The sequence below is a fragment of the Periplaneta americana genome, chromosome 14 (genome assembly GCF_040183065.1).
Source record: "Periplaneta americana isolate PAMFEO1 chromosome 14, P.americana_PAMFEO1_priV1, whole genome shotgun sequence".
NCBI classification, from domain to species: Eukaryota; Metazoa; Arthropoda; class Insecta; order Blattodea; family Blattidae; genus Periplaneta; species Periplaneta americana.
This window is the reverse complement of record NC_091130.1, coordinates 11,061,414-11,083,146: the sequence shown is the minus strand read 5'-3', so window position 1 is coordinate 11,083,146 and position 21,733 is coordinate 11,061,414. Positions and strand designations below refer to the sequence as shown.

Genomic DNA, 21,733 nt, shown 5'->3' with positions numbered 1-21,733 from the left:
TTCATTTTTGAAACATTTTATTCCTTTATCTTTTGAAGGATTCATTTATAGATATACCATTATCAACCATTATATAAAATCAGTTTTCTGTAATTTCATTTTTGAAACATTTTATTCCTTTATCTTTTGAAGGATTCATTTATAGATATACCATTATCAACCATTATATAAAATCAGTTTTCTGTAATTTCATTTTTGAAACATTTTATTCCTTTATCTTTTGAAGGATTCATTTATAGATATACCATTATCAACCATTATATAAAATCAGTTTTCTGTAATTTCATTTTTGAAACATTTTATTCCTTTATCTTTTGAAGGATTCATTTATAGATATACCATTATCAACCATTATATAAAATCAGTTTTCTGTAATTTCATTTTTGAAACATTTTATTCCTTTATCTTTTGAAGGATTCATTTATAGATATACCATTATCTACCATTATATAAAATCAGTTTTCTGTAATTTCATTTTTGAAACATTTTATTCCTTTATCTTTTGAAGGATTCATTTATAGATATACCATTATCTACCATTATATAAAATCAGTTTTCTGTAATTTCATTTTTGAAACATTTTATTCCTTTATCTTTTGAACGATTCATTTACAGATTTAGAAATATACCATTATAATTATATATATATATAAAGGTAAAGGTATTTCCATACGTGTCATAAGGTATATGGAGGCATGGAGGTAAAGCTACACGCGTTCTTTGATCTCGGCACTAAAATGAGGTGGTATGCTCGGTACCACGCTCTGACCGCTTTTATGCCACAAGGAAAGGCCTGATAGTCAATTTTATCGGAGGCTGAGTGAACCTCGGGGCCGTTTTCGAAGTTTTGCACTACACAGAATCGAACTCCGGACCTATCAGTTCTAAGCCAGGTGCTCTAATTACATATATGATGATTCACGTGGATGATTCACGTGGATTTACCGCCACTTACGTAGCTTATTTTCGAAGACATCTTGAGCAAAAAAGTCATATAAACATTTGTCCTAATCTCAATATTTTCAGAGTTACAGTAATTTGAAGTTGTTTGTAAAATACCTTTTTTCTTTAGTTTTAAGGGTAAAAGAATATTACAGATAGAGAATAAACTATTCAGGAGTATCATTTCTTTAATTGCCTAGCGTTCTTAAATTAAAAATGTGTTGATTGCTTTGTACAGATTGTTTTTTTTTTCAATTTTTAACTAAAAATTACATCATTTTTGCTCTCTTATCACAATTCTTACAAGTCATACGACTTTAGGAACTTGATTCTTACAGTTTAATTATGCATCCTAATGTACAGTCTTAAAGAATTTACAAGATTGGCTTGATTTGTAACAATTGTTGTGATAAATGCGTTAGAAAAAATGTAATTTTGTAGTTAAAAATCGAAGAAAAAATCTGTACGAAGCAACTGTGGAATTCACAACACATTTTTAGCTTCAGAACACTAGATAATTAGAGAAATACTCCTGAAGTTCATTCTTTATCTGTAATATTACTTTACCCTTAAAACTAAAGAATAAACCCACTTTACAAATAATTTAGAATCAGAGTAACTATGAAAATATTGAGATTAGGACAAGTGTTAATATGACATTTTTTGCTCAGAATATCTTCGAAAATAGACTCCGTAAGTGGCGGAAAATCTTGAATCACTCTGTATATATATAGCCTCAGTTGTCAAAGAGCCACCAGATTTACTAGCAAAACTGTAGCTTATGTGCTTTGCAGGGTCTCGTTAGCCGATATCAAGGTGAGCACGCCTCACCACGGCGGAGTGTTCAAGATCGACATCCCCGAGTCCAGGAAGGCGTCGAGACTTGAGGTGTACGAACCTCACGAGCACCGCAACGTCACCCACCCGACGACGTAAGTACTGCAACGACAAACAGCTTATTCTATATGAAACCATTTGCTTGTGAATACAGTGGATTTTCAACGACGGGGAACAGAATTTATATTTTAAAAGGAAATAAATAAATTGAAGAATTATGATATAAAATATCTAATAATCCTTTAACATCAATAATCATTAAAACACCTTTGCTTGTTTAGTAATTTAATCTACTACTAGGTTATTTAGTGTTGATGAAATTGATGATGGTGGGAGGTAGCGAGATAAGGCAGAGGATGGTATTACACTATCAAAGCTCTTTGAAATTATCATTATTATTACTATTATTATTGTTATTACTATTATTATTACTATTATTATTGTTTATTATTATTATTATTATTATTATTATTAAATACTGTATCTGACGTACCTCAGAAACATTGACATTGCAAAGAATATCACTACACTGAATTTGAGAAGATTTCTTTAGGTAAGAAGTTCCCTTTATGACTCGGTTAAGAGAGAAGTTTATATGATATTCTTATTGAATTTGGTATTCCCAAGAAACTAGTTCGATTAATTAAAATGTATCTCACTGAAACGTACAGCAGAGTTCGTATAGGTCAGTTTCTGTCAGATGCGTTTCCAATTCACTGTGGGGTAAAGCAAGGAGATGCACTATCATCTTTACTCTTTAACTTCGCTCTAGAATATATGCCATTAGGAAAGTCCAGGATAACAGACTGGGTTTGGAATTGAACGGGTTACATCAGCTGCTTGTCTATGTGGATGACGTGAATATGTTAGGAGAAAATCCATAAACGATTAGGGAAAACACGGGAATTTTACTTGAAGCAAGTAAAGCGATAGGTTTGGAAGTAAATTCCGAAAAGACAAAGTATATGATTATGTCTCGTGACCTGAATATTGTACAAAATGGAAATATAAGAATTGGAGATTTATCCTTCGAAGAGGTGGAACAATTCAAATATCTTAGAGTAACAGTAACAAATATAAATGACACTCGGCAGGAAATTAAACGCAGAATAAATATGGGAAATCCTGTTATTATTCGGTTGAGAAGCTTTTATCATTAATTCTGGTGTCAAAAAATCTGAAAGTTAAAATTTATAAAGCAGTTATATTACCGGTTGTTCTGTATGAATGTGAAACTTGGACTCTCACTTTGAGGGAGGAACAGAGATTAAGGGTATTTGAGAATAGGGTTCTTAGGGAAATATTTGGGGCTAAGAGGCATGAAGTTACAGGAGAATGGAGAAAGTTACAGAACGCAGAACTGCACGCATTGTATTCTTCACCTGACATTATTAGGAACATTAAATCCAGACGTTTGAGATGGACAGGGCATGCAGCACGTATGGGCGAATCCAGAAATGCATATAGAATGTTAGTTGAGAGGCGGGAGGGAAAAATACCTTTGGGGAGGCCGAGACGTAGATGGGAAGATAATATTAAAATGGATTTGAGGGAGGTGGGATATAATGATGGAGATTGGATTGGTCTTTCTCAGGGTAGGGACCAATGGCGGGCTTATGTGAGAGCGGCAATGAACCTCCGGGTTCATTAAAAGCCAGTAAGTAAGTAAGTAAGTAAGTAAGAAGTCGTAACTATTGAAGAAATTTCTGTAGAGCCTGAAGTGAATCATATGAAATGTCACCAGATGTGTACGAGAATAATTCTCTAAATCCAGTTTATAAAAACCGTGCCGAGAACAGAGCCAATGCACTTGGCTCGCCATCATGCCGTATTGTGCATTTCACATTATCCCTGGTATTGTAACTACTGTCGTAAAATGCAGACGACCAGCAATACACAGCCATGGTTTTGGAGCGGAGCCAGCTACTACTCTAGGTGGTCACTAAGCTAGCCGTCATTCTATTTGGCAGTATGCGAGTTCGAACAAAACCTGGATGCGTCCCTGGATCGACGAGACTCATTGCACCAAAATATGCGTTACGAGAAAGTAGAGTTATGAAGCTGCGATAGACTACCATACAATATTAAAAATGACAGCGTAGAATACGGTAGTTTCTATAGCAACATTCGTAGGGCACAATGCAACCTTAGATACACCAAGGGTCTACTATTTGCATATACGGCAGGCGATGTTACCTATAAATGCTATTAAAATGACGATGGAATAAGGATACTTTGTAACATACATGGTCTAGTAGCCAGCATTCCTGGATTCGCCCATACGTGCTACATGCCCTGCCCATCTCAAACGTCTGGATATAATGTTCCTAATTATGTCAGGTGAAGAATACAATGAGTGCAGTTCTGCGTTGTGTAAATGAAAAGAATAAATTATAATATCGAAAGGGATCATATCGAATAACAAAATAATTTTTAATTTTATTATGAAAGCGAGGAAATACTCTAAATAGAAATATAAAGTAGACAGTAAGAGGAAGAGTACAAGTAAATGTATTTAATGTTGGAAAAAAACTTGAAGTTAATGGTTTGAAATATGAGTGTTCACTATTTTTAATATGTAATGATAGGGAATTGCATAAATTAGTTAAAACGTAATGTTATTAGATTAGTAAGTGAATATTAATAGTATTATATTTTAATCTAGAAAATGTTCAACAGAAGTGTGTGAGAGTTACTTACATAGTATAGAGTCTATGTTGTCATACTCACTGTTACGTTGTTATCATTGTATAGTGGATGATGGTGGATTAAGAACTGAACTACATCTAATCTGCCAAGACGTGTGTGTAGAATAAATAAATAAGTATATAAATAAATCAATGAAAGAATGAATAAATAAATATATAAATAAATAAGTAAATAAATAAATAAATTAAATATGTAAATAAATAAATAAATAAATGAGTGAGTGATAAGTAAATAAATATATAAATAAGTAAATACATATATAAATAAATAAGTAAATAAATAAATAAGTAAATATGTAAATAAATAAATAAGTAAATAAATAAATAAGTGAGTGAGTGATAAGTAAATAAATATATAAATAAGTAAATACATATATAAATAAATACGTAAATAAATAAATAAGTAAATAAATAAGTGAGTGAGTGAGTGATAAGTAAATAAATATATAAATAAATAAGCAAGTAAATAAATAAATATATAAATAAGTAAATACATATATAAATAAATAAATAAAAATATATATATAAATAAATAAGTAAACATATAAATAAATAAGTAAATATACAAATAAATATGTAAATAAATAAATAAATAAATAAATGTGAGTGAGTGAGTGATAAGTAAATAAATATATAAATAAATAAGTAAATATGTCAATAAATAAGTAAATAAATACATAAGTAAATAAATAAATAAGTGAGTCGGTGAGTGAGTGACAAGTAAATAAATATATAAATAAATAAGTAAATAAATATATAAATAAGTAAATACGTAAATAAATAAATAAGTAAATAAATAAATATGTAAATAAATAAGTAAATAAATAAGTAAATAAATAAATGAGTGAGTGAGTGAGTGAGTGAGTGAGTGAGTGAGTGAGTGAGTGAGTGAGTGAGTGAGTGAGTGAGTGAGTGAGTGAGTGAGTGAGTGAGTGAGTGAGTGAGTGAGTGAGTGAGTGAGTGAGTGAGTGAGTGAGTGAGTGAGTGAGTGAGTGAGCGAGTGAGTGAGCGAGGTGAGCGAGGTGAGTGAGGTGAGTGAGGTGATAAGTAAGTAAATAAATAAGTAAATAAATAATAATTAGGTTTAATGCTCAAATTAACTTTATGTATTTTAAATTTATAGTCCAGTTGATTTATTTATTTTTTTAAGTAACAACTTAAGTTTATGCAGAATTACTTCAACTTTGTCTTGCAAGCTTACATGATTTTGTTAAATTGATCATTACTGAAGGAAAAAGTCTATTATCTGTGATTGTCATAGAGGAGTAACACAAATTCTTTCACAGGTCTGGAACGTCTAACTAAATATCTATTTGATATCTTATACATGCGCCAAAATCACCATTCACACCAATTACAACACTCATAACCGGCTTGCAACCCTATTTGGTATCCTACAAAGGTATTTCGTTGTTATTTTATAAGTTTCTGTAACCCTCAATTAAACAAAAAGTACTTCGATTCCTACACATGCATTCAAGTTTCTGTCCTGTCCAATACTACAAATTCTGTGACGATTTCTAGATATAAGATCCTAGTTCAATATTCCACCAAACTACTGACCAGTATTCTGCAAGGCCGCAACTCTCATTCCATAGCGTCGTCGACTAGTTGCGTAATGAGGGTTTACTTGCTGGAAATCCAGATACTCAGCGAATTCAGTGCAGTCAGCTATTGTAGGTTGGGAATGTACTTAGCTGGGGATCAGCGTAAAAGTTCTGTCAGATTCGCTCTCCTGCTTTAGGACGATATAATGTAATCCTAATTATATAATACAGTTGTGATTGGTTTGTCCTGCAGGAACATGGAAACTCTGTTGCACCTGTTGAAGGGAAGTCTAGGCACGGGCATTCTGGCCATGCCCAACGCGTTCTACCATTCCGGCTACGTTTTGGGCATCACGGGCACGCTCTTCATCGGTTTCATCTGCACATACTGCATCCACCAGCTGGTGAGTAGGTGATAAATAACCACGCCCAATGTCAGTTGTCCGCTCTGCAATCACCTAGCCATGAAACATGCTACATTTTATGGTGATGTTGCCCAATAGATAATTTACAACCTTACTTATTTTTTATTTTTATTTTTCGATGTGGCAGGATCCTTCTGTCGCATAATCACTACGACAAAGAGTCAATAATTTCGGATCTTCAACCGTGTGTTGAGATATCTCTGACATTTCGAAACTACGAAGGTAGTACCCAGAGGTCTGCATCGGACGTTTTCGCTCGAGCGCCAAGTAGTTCACAGCATAATCCGATAGGTAGCGCACATGCATGATGGGTAAAATTGTAACGAGCGATAAATCCTCGAACGGTATAAGCCGAGCGTTAGACATTCGTTCTTGTTACAGTGATGAACTGCGTAGTAACATCATAGATGTTTATCATTTCAAAACTTTGCAGTGTTTAACTAACCTCTCCACAGTACAACTACAAAACCTGCTTTAAAATGTAGTAAAAATGTTGTAGGTAAATGCTTTTTTTTTTTTTTTTTTTTTTCCACACAGGAGTGATTTTGTTTTTGCCACCATCTGATAGATGTTATTGGATGTAAATGTAATTATTATAAACGGAGAACACAATCACGATAATGCAAGAACTGTATCAAGTTTTCTAGTAGTAATAATAATAATAATAATAATAATAATAATAATAATATCTAATAATTAGTGTACCAATCTTTGCGTCTGTAACAGTTGTGCAGCATGATTATTCGTTTTATTATATTTTCTGTGACGTTATCTCTGTACTAATATTATTATTAATCTACTGCTATACCAATAATATTTTGTAAAACGTTTCTACATTGTCGCAGTATATAGGCGGAACACTATGTATGGGCCTATCATATTATATATGTGGTAAATCAAGTATTGAATAATCTGTATATCGAAGTTTTTCATACTATTTTATTTATAACTTCATGTTCCTGTTTTGGTACGTTCCATTAAACGTTTGTCATAAACGCAGAAAATAAAGCCTTATTTTTACCGTGTGAGCAAAACATATGTGTATCTTATCTGTCGCCTTCCATACAAGATAAGACATGTCGGTGAGATGACCTTGTACTGTGCTTCTATTTATTACGAGCGTATCACGACCGATCGTATCTCACTCGAGGGTGCGACACTCGACCGAGTTCAAGCGAGCGATTTAACTCCAATGCAGCACTCTGGTAGTACTGAAAGTCATCATTGCTCATTTTCAGAGAAGACTAAAGATCATGAAAGGGTGGGTATACGACACTGTTGCCACTGGCAAAATATAAAATGTACCAGATCTCACAGAAAATTATACCAGACTAATTTCTATTTACTTAATGTATCAAATCTACCAATCTCATGCTCCCGCCCAACAAATTACATATTCTACGAAAAGGCATTAATGTACAACAGAAAACTCGACATTAAATTTATTGCTGTCCGTTTATTGTATTCACAGCAATACGAGTTTTAATTGTTAACATGTACAAGGATCAATCGATAAGTTTTTGGATGCCCTGAATGTAGGCAGGACACAGCGAACCATTTATCTAGAACCAGGAAATGCCTAGAATCTATACAAAAACATCATTGAAAGGCAGAGAAGAAGACTATCGGTAAGGCGAGAGATTCCAGGAAAAATCGCAATAAGTCCTTGACATGTTTGCACAAAATCACGTGTAGAAGTCCACTTCTTAAGGGGTTAGGTACAGCTCACAGCAGTAAAATTTTGGAAATATTCAACATTTTTTTCCTCCATTACTGTATTTTGTACAATAATGAAAATTAGTATGTGTAAAACACTGTCTTTCTGCTATATGAAAATAGTACATTATGCAATTATGAGCCTGTAATGATAGTAATTAAGAAGCGAGTATGTTCGTTTACGGAACGAGCGCAAGCGAGTTTCATAATTTTCATACGAGCGTCTTAATTACCATTATAGGCATGTTTCATACGACTTTTTATGCTCGAATATATTTCTAACTTGAAATTATTCATAAGTATTCATTTTATTCGTATCTAACTGAAGAGTGGAAGTGACCTTGTGCATCGCTCGCAAATTGTGAGATGTGCGCAGACGCGAAAGTATTGATTTTTTCAGAGGAACAATAATGTCATTGACCTTGTTATAATCTAGAGAATAACATGAACTAATTTTGATATAACCTGGAAATTTATTTAGAATTGAAAAACGAGATGACAAATTGAATTTATTTGAATATTATTTACAATTAACGCTAATTATTATAGTAACAGAACATAACCTTCTGCGACAGTATTGGATTTCCAGCCTCTGTGACGTTTCCCTCGTTGTCTTTCGATTGCATATCCGAGAATAATCGAAAACCTGAACTTTAATGAATAGGTGTACTTTAATGACATGCATTAAAGGACTGCTACCAGGTGTATAATTACTACATTTCGGCATGGTCGAGGATAAAATTATTTTTAGGATGTAATTACGTAACGTTTGCAGGGTGATACTTTCCGACACCATAACGACGCGATAACTTGATTATTAAACTGTATTGCGAAAGAACAAACTCTTGACAACCCAAACTATAACAAACAGATCTTCAAATTAAACTCTGGAGGCCCATTTCATGGTGATTAATGATACCCCAGCGTAACTTGGAATCTGTTACAGCTGTCAGGTTTCGTGACGCCCTGTTATTGGTTTCAACTCGTGACATGCGGAGTCAACATCGTACGCAGTCTTGGTTCGCAATTACGGCGATCCCCTCACAAGGTCTAAGCTGTTAACGTACAACTGGAGTAGCGACTGTGTATTTTTAGAGTGATTGCTTGAAGGGAGCAAGGACGAGTGACTCAAATTAGGCGTGCTCCAAAATGATTTTCGATCCAAGACCTTGACTTTGTACGCGTATCGTGAAAAATTTGACGTGTTATGTGTGTTTCTGTCTGCCTCTTTATTTTTATTTACTACACTTTTATATAACATTCCTATTGAATGTCGCATTCCCAAGAAACTAGTTCGATTAATTAAAATGTGTCTCAGTGAAATGTACAGTAGAGTCCGTATAGGCCAGCTTCTGTCTGATCCTTTTCCAATTCCCTGCGGGTTAAAGAAACGAAATGCACTATCACCTTTATTTTTAACTACGCTCTAGACTATGCCATTAGGAAAGTCCAGGATAACAGACAGGGTTTGGATTTGAACGGGTTACATCAGCTTCTTGTCTATGCGGATGACGTGAATATTTTAGGAGAAAATCCACAAACGATTAGGGAAAACACGACAATTTTACTTGAAGTAAGTAAAGAGTTAGGTTTGGAAGTAAATCCCGAAAAGACAAAGTATATGATTATGTATCGTGACCAGAATATTGTACAAAATGGAAATATAAGAACTGGAGATTTATCCTTCGAAGAGGTGGAACAATTCAAATATCTTAGAGTAACAGTAACAAATATAAATGACACTCGGCAGGAAATTAAACGCAGAATAAATATTGGAAATGCCTGTTATTATTCGGTTGAGAATCTTTTGTCATCTACTCTGCTGTCAAAAAATCTGAAAGTTAGAATTTATAAAACAAACTTGGACTCTCACTTTGAGAGAGGAACAGAGATTAAGGGTGTTTGAGAATAAGGTTCTTAGGAAAATATTTGAGGCTAAGAGGGATGAAGTTAGGGGAGAGTTGGGCAGTATCGGACATCGGGTAATATCGGACAGTGAGTATCTTTCATCTACCACCAGACGTTAGTACCTGAATGACATGGTTACGTTTCTGTGATGTCGCATACAGAAACGTAACCATGTTATTCAGGTACTGGTGGTAGATGAAAGAAACGCACTGTCCGATTTTACCCGATGTCCGATACTACCCAACTCTCCCCTACAGGAGAATGGAGAAAGTTACACAACGCAGAACTGCACGCATTGTATTCTTCACCTGACATAATTAGGAACATTAAATCCAGACGTTTGAGATAGGCAGGGCATGTAGCACGTATGGGGGAATCCAGAAAAGCATATAGAGTGTTAGTTAGGAGGCCGGAGGAAAAAAGACCTTTGGGGAGGCCGAGACGTAGATGGGAAGGATAGGGACCAATGGCGGGCTTATGTGAGGGCGGCAATTTTTTTTTTTTTTTTTACTTTGGGGATTTAGTGAAGTGAATTTTTAATGGCAGGCAGAGTAACTATCTCATGCCCCCATGTTTTAGATTGATACCAGTGCACTTCATTAGAACCAGGTACCCAGCTTCGAAGCCGTTAGCCCTGTGAACTTACAATATATTTATGTTCCCCTATTATCATAATTCAGGGTTTGTATCTAAGAAATTAGCAAGTTCTTTGTGATAGTAGAAGAGAAAGAGTGGGGGAAGGGAAGTGGTCCGTGGCCCATTTCTTTTAGGGCTCATCCCGACATTTGTCTTATTGCTCAAGGGAAACCACGGAAAAACCTAGAGCAGGATGAGATGTCGTGCTGACGACAAGCCAATTGGCTATAGTGTGGTCGGAATATGTTCAGGTGGGAGGTTTTGAGGGCGGCAATGAACCTTCGGGTTCCTTAAAAGCCATTTGTAAGTAAGTAAAGCGGCATGGATTCTGTAAGTCCATGTACAGTAACTAAAGTATTTAGAATCTTAATTACATATTGTCATCAATAATAATTTGTGGTATTGGTCATTTTTTTCATATTTTTTATATCTCGAATTTTCAATAACTCGAAGCATTATCAGTTTCCGGAAGCACTTCGAGATATCGAAGTTTTACTGTATTACTAAGTGAAATACAACTGTGAAAGCTAAATATGCGGATTTAGTTACTGAAAGTTAGAAGTAGGTAACTTAATGGAGCCCATGAGAATTGTAATCTTGTTCACAGGTCAAGTCTGAACTGGAACTGTGTAAGAGGAGAAGGATAGCAAGTCTTAACTACCCTGACACTGCATCAGCTGCAATGGAGGAAGGCCCAAGGATTTTCCAGAAATGTGCACCATACGCAGGGTGGGTAGTTCTGCTTGTACATAACAGTTACACAGGTTTTACTGTCAGTCACCATTAATGGATGAGTACTGTAACGTATAAAGTTTTCAAACCGTAAGGATACAAGTGATGGAAAGGTATTTTTTGTTACAGACACGTGGTTAACACCTTCCTAATTCTATACCAGCTTGGGACCTGCTGTGTGTACGTGGTATTTGTAGCTAGCAACATAAAAGAGGTAAAACAATTTTTTTTACTCTACATTACCTTGAAGTGCCTGTTAAAGTAGGACTACATAAAATTTTCATAACACGCTCGTAAAATAACCCTATTCTAGACTAAGCTTATATTTACTCTTAAGAAAGGCTTATAGGGAAAATATTACATTTCTAGACTAAAAATGAATTACTCTTTTCTTATTTCTTTTAAATTTCTTGGAGAGGACGGTACTTTTTCCTATTTGGTGTAAAATATTAATTTTTTGTGTGTAGAAAGCTCTTGGCTGTAAAAAGTCAACCGAAAATGAACATTTTGAAAAAATATTTGGCAGCCCAGATTTGAAAAAAAAATGTACCCAATGCCGGATTTTACTAAAACCGATATATCTAAGCCCTTTTTAAAGATGGATTCAAACAGTTTTTGCAATGTACTTGCAAACGCATGCTCTAGAAACTGTCTGTAACAGAATTTTTATTTTAGTCCCTATATTTGTAAAATAAACAATTAAAATTTAATAACACTTTTGATTTCATTTTTTGTAAACAGACAGACATATTTTTAAAATTAACAAAATTATGTTACAGAGAAAAGTTTCCTAATAGTCTAGAGAATATGTGTTCTAAATTTCATGCATATATCTTTAACCGTTCAGAAATTATATCCATTTTTGTCTGGCAATGTAGCAAAAAAAATGTAGTTACCGGAAACCACAATAAAAGGAGGTGTGTGATTTGAAAATCCATAGCTCAGGAAGTTTAAAAATGACGTCTCAACATCTGATAAGGGCACAAATACCTATTAAAATGTTATGCAATGAATTCTACACACATCACAGAGTATTTATTATTATTTTTTAATTTACTCATTTTGGCGTGTAATTTAAAAACCCATAGCGCAGGAAGTTAAAAAATGGCGTTTCAACATCCGATAAGGGCACAAATACCCACAAAATGTTATGCAATGCATTCCACACATATCACAGACTATTTTAAAGAACAAAAATAGGAAAATTTACTCATTTTGGCATGCGATTTAAAAACCCATAGCGCAGGAAGTTTAAAAATGGCGTCCCAACATCCGATAAGGACACAAATACCCACAAAATGATATGCAATGCATTCCATAAATTTCACAGGGTATTTTAAAGAAAAAAAGTTTTTGAAAATTCACTCATTTTTCACTAAAAAATACCGTCCTCTCCCCTTAATGCAGTTGCAAGGGTGTAAGACGTTTGGAAATCCTTTTAATGACGTAATTAACTGGCCGCGCCGTTGAAATGCCAACTTTGAAGTAATGTTTCTCCATATAATATTTTATGAATTTCTATCATCAACATCACTAAAGCTTATACAATTTTGTATCTAAGAAGCTGTACAATCACTATACATTACTTAGCAATTTTGTGCATGATCGTTAAGACAAAAGGATTTCCCTTTTCGTCATGATATTTTAAAATATTTTCACAAACTAAATACTGGGGCTTTTTTATCTGGGGGAAAATGCAGTCTTTCAACGGTCTTAAGTATTAAACTTTTTGCGAATTTATGAAAGCATAGCATTGGTGGAACACAAAATCTATATATATAATTTGAAATGGTAATGGAAATTACGGGAAAACGGCTGAACGGATTTTAATGAGTGACCCCTCATTTTCATGCCTGGCATCTAAAGTTTTTCGGAAAAGTAGTAGTTTTCAGTGAAATGTCAATTTTCCTACATAATTTTTCTATTTTCCAAAATTCATCTGTTGTCAGTTTTGAGAACTAATTCTATCGAATCACGGCCGACTTGATTGAATTTCAGAACAAAACACACACTACAATAAACAATAGGCTATTACACGAAGGCCATGACCTGCAGGATTGCCGACATATTTAGAGCACAATTCAATTTGTTATTAAAAACTGATTCTGCAGTGTATAATTTTCTGAGTACAGCTGTGTATTGGATATTCAAATCTACGAAACTTGAGGTGGTTTGATGACATTATTACCATTACAAATTAAATATTATTATAGTTAATATCATGATGCGTCTATTTTTCATTAATTGTACATAATATTGATGCTATATTGATGACATGAAAGTGAAACGTTTTGTGGTTATGTAAGTAAATGTAGAGAATATCTTAATTTAGATCTTCATTTCTATAGGCTAATTTACTGAGTGGCTGCTATATATAACTACAAAACTTAAGTAAGATAATAATATTGTTATTAAAAATCAAATATTTTTATACTTATTAACCCAGTGGGGTTGGGTCTTTTTCATATACTTAATGGCGGTGTAGTGTAGATATTGATATGTGTCATTGTCTTCAGTATTGGCTCGAGAGAGCGCAAAAATTACAGTTCCTAAGGAAAGATAAAAAGGTATTACTTACCGATAAAATAAGAGGCCTAGAAAATTTTGTAGTCTCCAGATCATTTCAGCAAGATCACTTAGTAGGATAAAATGATTTTACGCTCTACATTTCAAGTTCTACATGCAGCAGCTATACGAAAATGCTATTGTTCGAAAGCTTAGCAAACCTGACATTTGTTTAACTTTTGCCTACAATCCACAATGACCTGAAATAGCTACTGATATCGTCCTGACATTGATACTTGCGTTTTCGCGTTGAAACTCAAAAACTGAAGATGGATAGGTTCAAGAAAAAGTATTTGGCCTAAAAAAATCCATTCAGAAGGAGTATGTTTCATTATTATGGAAGCAAATAACTATCAAAAAGACAAGTATTCTTCATTGAAAATAAATCTGAAAAATTTGTATTTGAACGTCTAACGAACTTTGTTTGCAGCAGTATTTGCTGCACAAGCCACTAGTTAGTTATAATTTGAAAACAAAACGAAGTAATACATCTTGATATAATATGATGTAATTGTATTTATGTAGTGATGAATCAATTCTTTAATTTGTTCCCACATATCAGTTACACCCTGTATGTGCAGTTCCCCCCAAAAAAGAATGAGACGACTCTCGGTCGTCGAAAGTTAAAGTTCTACAGCACAGTACACGCGATATCGACGAAGCCAGAAAAACATCTGGTCGTACATGCGTAGACCTATTTTTATCCTACTCCTAAGTACACACCAGTGCAAAATGTTATCAGTTGTCTGTCTATTTCTAATGTAAGTTATATTTACGTTCTTAATCGTTTACCTTTTAAGAAAGTTTGAAATATAGCGTGTAACACGAAAGTCATTCGCCAAAGATGGAGAACAATATTAATTTAGAAATGACAAATGTAGACCCACGGAAAAGACAACAAGGAACATTGTAAGGACCACGACAAAGACAAGAAGCACCACGACAAGGACAAAGATCAGGTCCACGATAATTTATTAGAAGGAACACGACAAACACCACGACAAGGATTATGATAAATACCACGACATAAACTACCATAAGGATTACAAGGACCAGAACCACGAAAAGGGCTATTAGAAAGAGAACAAGGACCACGATAAAGAACAAAGATCAGGACAACGATATGGACCACGACAAAGATACTCGTATAAGGACAACGAAATCACATTGAACCACATTGAGTGAAAACTTGGTAAGTTCTGCTATTACATAGCATTAAAACCAAATCTGTATGTTTTCTAAATAAATTTCTATAAGCTTACGAAGTTGTATAATCCTTTTGGATTCGGTTATTTTACGACGCTTTATCAACATCTAGGTTATTTAGCGTCTGAATGAAATGAAGGTGATAATGCCGGTGAAAAGAGTCCGGGGTCCAAAAATAAACCTCAACCAGATAACTTGCCCCGACCGGGATTCGAACCCGGGTCACCTGGTTTTGCGGCCAGACGCGCTGACCGTTACTCCACAGATGTGGACATCTTTTTGGAAGGTCATTGATTTTTTATTTCATTTTTTTTTTTATTTTAGTAGGTTATTTTACGACGCTTTATCAACAGCTTAGGTTATTTAGCGTCTGAATGAGATAAAGGTGATAATGCCAGTGAAATGAATCCGGGGTCCAACACCGAAAGTTACCCAGCATTTGCTCATATTGGGTTGAGGGAAAACCCCGAAAAAAAACCTCAACCAGGTAACTTGTCCCGACCGGAAATCGAACTCGGGCCACCTGGTTTCACGGCTAGACGCGCTAACCGTTACTCCACAGATGTGGACAAAGGTCATTGATACTCGTATATATATTTATCTATTATTTACGTCATATTACCATTTTTTTTGCAGTTTTTGAAGTGAATTTCGGAAACCAAACCAAACAGCCTGAATTTAAGTAACTCAAATATTCGTCATCGTGTATATCAGTGCTCTGGTTTCCGATCATGCGCAGTGTCTTACATCTGAAACTTAAGAACATTCCATCGTCTCATTCTTTTTTGGGGAACTGCACGTTACTGTGTATTCGATAAATTTATAGCCTCAAAATCTCATTTCTGTAACACAAATCTTTCTTCTGCCACTGCCTCAGCATTCTGAATAATAGACGAACTCATTCTCTGTTTCACAGGTGGTAGACGAGTACGTGAATCCGCCACTGGACGTGCGTGTGTACATGATTCTGCTGCTCCTGCCTCTAATTCTGATCAACTGGGTGCGGAATCTCAAGTACTTGGCGCCATTCACAACTCTTGCCAACATTCTCACTTTCATCGGCTTTGGTATCACTTTGTACTACATATTCACCGACATTCCGTCCATCAAGACTAGGGACCTCGTGGGCGAGCTCAGACATATCCCACTCTTCTTCGGAACTGTACTCTTCGCGCTGGAAGCGATTGGTGTGGTGAGTAACACTCTATAGTCAGATTACCATAACATAAAACCCAAATATGGAGAAGTAGAGACTAAAGTTATATAGTCAAGTTCTCTTAATTTCAAACATGAGTGCGCAGAAAATTTAAATAATTTGAAAATAATAACAACAATAATGTTAATTGCAGCCTGGAATTATAGCAGTTAGACAAGTGTATTTAGGCTTAACGACGATATTCTTGAGTCTTTTAACACTGTCACACTTGAAGGCCCATTTCGTACTTTTTTCTTCATTTATTCTGCTTTAGTAGGCACATGTACAGTCTCACGAATCGCTTTCCTACGTATCGCACAAATCTGCAGATTTAACTCTTTGAAAAGTAAGAAAGATTTTATCCTTGTTTAGTCAAATGGTTGTGATAGTAAATATAGGCCTAATGAAATATCCCCTGGAATTATTTCCCTTTCTCCTGAAACATGAATTATGCCTACGTTCCGTTGGTTACATTCTTATTCAATTAATTTCCTGTGGACATATACGAAATTTTTCTATTGTTTCAATGTGTATTTCACTTCTGGTAGTGGAAGAGAAGGCCTCATGACCTTAACTCCAGCAGAATAAATAAATAAATAAATAAATAAATAAATAAATAAATAAATAAACAAACAAATAAATAAACAAATCAATAAATAAACAAATCAATAAATCAGTAGATAAATAAATAAGCAAGTAAATAAATAAACAAATAAATAGATAGATAAATAAATAAGCAAGCAAAGAAGCAAATAAATGAATAAAAAATAAACAAATAAGTTAATAAATACATAGATGAACGAGTGAATGAACGAAGGAATCAACGAATAAATATATAAATAAATAAGTAAATATATAAATAAGTAAATAAATAAATGAACGAATGATTGAACGAAAGAAGGAACGAACTAACGAACGAGTCAACGAATAAATAAGTAAATAATTAAATAAATAAGTAAATAACTAAATAAATATATAACTAAATGAATGAATGTTTAAATAAACTTTTGAAGTTTATATTTAATTTCAAAATATAGTAAATATACAAATACAAATATTGCAAACATTAGATCATTAAGGAAGACTGGACGAGAAACAGAATTTTTACACTCTTAAGTTCTAAGGTTATGTCATTTTAAATTATTTTTGAGTGTCTAAATTGTGTCACTCTTTCCAGGGTGTGCAATTTTTTTTTTCCTCGGAGTGTAAAAACGAAATGTTTTTGCACGTTCTCTCACAAATGATCCTTACTCTTTCTCATATTGGTTTCTTCGCTTTCCGGAAGAAACTGTAAGGAAAAACCTGTTCTCCCATTATATTACAATCGTTCGCAATGTAACTATTTTCACCCAACTCCCTCACAAATGAGGACTGTTACAACAGATATCTCCATAGATTTATTTCGTGAACTGCTTCTTTCAACAGACAATGGCGACTGATGATGATTTGTTGTTAACTTAGGAAATCCACAAACGATTAGGGAAAACACGGAAATTCTACTTGAAGCAAGTAAAGCGATAGGGTTGGAAGTAAATCCCGAAAAGACTAAGTATATGATTATGTCTCGTGACCAGAATATTGTACGAAATGGAAATATAAAAATTGGAGATTTATCTTTCGAAGAGGTGGAAAAATTCAAATATCTTGGAGCAACAGTAACAAATATAAACGACACTCGGTAGGAAATTAAACGCAGAATAAATATGGGAAATGCGTGTTATTATTCGTTTGAGAAGCTTTTGTCATCTAGTCTTCTCTCAAAAAATCTGAAAGTTAGAATTTATAAAACAGTTATATTACCGGTTGTTCTGTATGGTTGTGAAACTTGGACTCTCACTTTGAGAGAGGAACAGAGATTAAGGGTGTTTGAGAATACGGTTCTTAGGAAAATATTTGGGGCTAAGAGGGATGAAGTTACAGGAGAATGGAGAAAGTTACACAACGCAGAGCTGCACGCATTGTATTCTTCACCTGACATAATTAGGAACCTTAAATCTAGACGTTTGAGATGGGCAGGACATGTAGAACGTATGGGCGAATCCAGAAACGCATATAGAGTGTTAGTTGGGAGGTCGGAGGGAAAAAGACCTTTGGGGAGGCCGAGACGTAGATTTGAGGGAGGTGGGATATGATGGTAGAGACTGGATTAATCTTGCTCAGGATAGGGACCAATGGCGGGCTTATGTGAGGGCGGCAATGAACGTCCGGGTTCCTTAAAAGCCAGTAAGTGAGTAAGTAACTTAGTAACGTAATTTTAGCAACACAATTATTGTCGTTAATTCATAGTTCAGTATTTGTAAATTTCTCAGGAATTAACAAACTTAGATCAAATATTTATTCAAAATACTTGATTGTGGAAAAAGATCGTGTTTGCCAAAAAAAAAGTCACTCAATGAATTTGAGATTTTTTTGAACTCGCCTGACGGATCGTTTAAACCTCTCTAATGTGTGCAAAAATGAGTCGCTTTCTATTGTTGTTGTATAAATGGCTATTATTTAATTAGCAATTGAATTCAATATATTTATTATGTACTATGGCCCATGTATTTATGTTATGCAATTTTCGTTGCAGATTCTACCGTTGGAGAACAACATGAAAACTCCCAAATCTTTCGGAGGTTCATTCGGAGTGTTAAACAGGGCGATGGTACTCATTATCATCATGTATGTAGGCATGGGCTTCTTCGGCTACATCAAGTATGGGTCTGAAGCACTTGGCAGCATAACACTCAATCTGCCCAACAAGGACATGTAAGTGACAAATCTGTGGAGAATGTTTGCCACTTCTTTAGGAACTAAGTTACGTTCATCTGCTTTTGCTGCAAAAGTAGGTCACTATTTGACATTCTTCTATTTCAAATGTAACACTTTACTTCCATATAAAGTAAAACACACGCTGCTACGTATTTTCACATAGCAGCGTGGTATTAGTACAGTATATTACAATACAAGGTTAGGAAATGCTTTCTACAAAATCGAGGAAAAGTTTGAAGTTTGGAAATTTAAAGCAATATTATTCCAAAGCCTTCGCAAAACTGCACTGTAATGGTAACTAAGTAACATTAAATTCACTGTAATGAGTCTATTTCAGTATAGTTTTATGTTATGAAGAATGGTTTCCCTGGCAACAAGTTTCTAACTTTTAAGGCTTAACAACAACAGCTGTAAATACAACAAAAACATGATCGTACAAAATAGTAATATGCGTTACAAGAGCGGTATGTTGAAGTTTTCATGTTCGAGGAAAAGTTTGAAAAAGCGAAACGTAGTTGATCATTTATTACATACCTGAAAGAGGAATTTCTAATTAGTTGCAATGAAATCTCCATCTTGGTTTCTGTTCAATGACGGCAAATTTGCAAAACAAAAATATCTATCTTCAACATTGTTGCTTTAAAATGTTTTCTGTGTTTACTATACTCCAGCAGGCCGTGATATACGTGTGTCTTTTTTCCCCCTAGTCTATGATGAGTCTGGAATCTTGTTGATTTTTCACGGCTTCCTTAATGTTACTTGCATCACGAATGCAGTAACTTTAGTGGAGTTGTAGAGTTTACTTAATTTTTGCAAATATTTAAAAACAATAATTAAGAGTGCAATTTAGGTGAAATTGCAGTGGTAAGTTTCCAATTTATAATTATTACTATATTGAACGTATCTAAAAATAATATGTTAAAAGCCTAAAGCAGTAAAATCAATATGTCACTTAAGCGGTAAGAAGAGAGAAATTGTTATGTGTGTTAGGTTGGGAATACTGAATGTGGAATTTTAGACTTTCCGCGGATTGGTTTTGTGCGGAAACCAAGCAAATACGCACGATCTCGCACAAAACATACCATGTGTTATGCAACAGTGTAAATAAAATATTTATTTACCTAAGAATCCTAGACCTAATGATAATGCTGTGTTAGGAAAACATACGAATAAAGCCTATCTATGAATTGATATACATTTATGCTTTCAATCCGAAAGTACACTTTATTTAAATTAATTCACAACTGCATTAATGAACACGAGAATAAAATTCACTCATTAATATTTTTTCGCAGCCTCGCTCAGAGTGTGCGTGTGATGCTCGCCGTCGCCATCTTTGTCACACACGCACTGCAGTGCTACGTGGCAGTGGACATCACGTGGAACCACTACCTGATCCCCAAGATGGAGAAGCACACTCAACCCGACTCCAGCACCAATCTCATATTCTGGGAATACGCAGTGAGGACGTGCCTTGTGTTGGTCACATGTAAGTGTTAAAGCCTGTCTTATTCGTCCACGGTAATAAAAAATATCACAAAACGAATTGTTATGTAATTGACCAATAATAAACAACTTTTATCTGTTTTTCTTTACTTCCAATTGATGGCATGACATGTTACAAGCTCGTTTAATTTTCCAGATTCGTGTTTAACTATAAATACCTGAGTGACTATTAAATCGGTGTATATTCAAAGAAAGAACTGACAATTTAACGACAATAATTGCTCCAAAAACTAGGAAGAATTCAAAATACTGTAAACAATCTTAATGCTACGTTTAGGTGCTAATAATTTTAGTGTCTTAATAAATAATGTATTACTCTAGCTAACTTATAACAAATCATATCATTGATTTATTTATTGATTTATTGATATCACAGATACATAGACGAAATCAAAAGAAAAACGAACTAAAATACTATATCAACACTAGTTTCCATAAATTCATTCATATCATAAAAAGGATTTTTGATTAGTCAGTAATAATACACTTAAATCTATTAGAATTAACAATATGTGCACTACAAGAAAGTTTATTAAACATAGACAGTGCAATTGATGTAAACCATTGTTTAGACTTAGCTAATCTAACCTTAAGGTCACAAGATGGTAATTATGTCTTGTACCATAATGTTGAATGTCACTATGAGGATAATAACTGTTTAAATTTGATTTAATTTTAATCAAAGAATGGAACATTTACAAATTAACAACAACCCTGTTGATACAATACCAATTTCACAGTCCTTGTTTCTTCAAAGGTTTTAATTTTAGAATCCATGTTTGTTAGACTTTTTATTCTTGTTGTTATGAATATTAACTCTTCTCAAAATATTAAAACATTTTTTCGTAATTGGCATTAGAAAATACTTGTTGTTACAATATCAATTTCACAGCCCTAGTTTCTTCAAATATATTTGTTAGTCTTTTTTTCTTGTTTTTATGGATATTAGCTCTTCTCAAAATTGTAGAACGTTTCTCCTTAATTCGCATTAGAAGATAGGTGTTGGCACAATACCAATTTTACAGGTCTTGTTTCTTCAAAGGTATTAGTTTTAGA

General features: G+C 34.1%; 1 protein-coding gene across 3 annotated transcripts in view; it reads left to right on the top strand.

Annotated features, from left to right (window-relative positions):
• The window catches only part of LOC138713142 (proton-coupled amino acid transporter-like protein CG1139), a 210,296-nt gene that overhangs the window by 175,816 nt on the left and 12,747 nt on the right, over window positions 1–21,733 (top strand). For all 3 annotated transcript variants that reach the window (XM_069844957.1, XM_069844959.1, XM_069844958.1), the window contains exons 4-10: window positions 1,737–1,874; window positions 6,288–6,438; window positions 11,327–11,448; window positions 11,581–11,665; window positions 16,139–16,414; window positions 18,990–19,168; window positions 20,467–20,660. In XM_069844957.1, coding sequence (XP_069701058.1) covers window positions 1,737–1,874; window positions 6,288–6,438; window positions 11,327–11,448; window positions 11,581–11,665; window positions 16,139–16,414; window positions 18,990–19,168; window positions 20,467–20,660 — 1,145 coding nt within the window. The remainder of the gene's footprint in view (window positions 1–1,736; window positions 1,875–6,287; window positions 6,439–11,326; window positions 11,449–11,580; window positions 11,666–16,138; window positions 16,415–18,989; window positions 19,169–20,466; window positions 20,661–21,733) is intronic.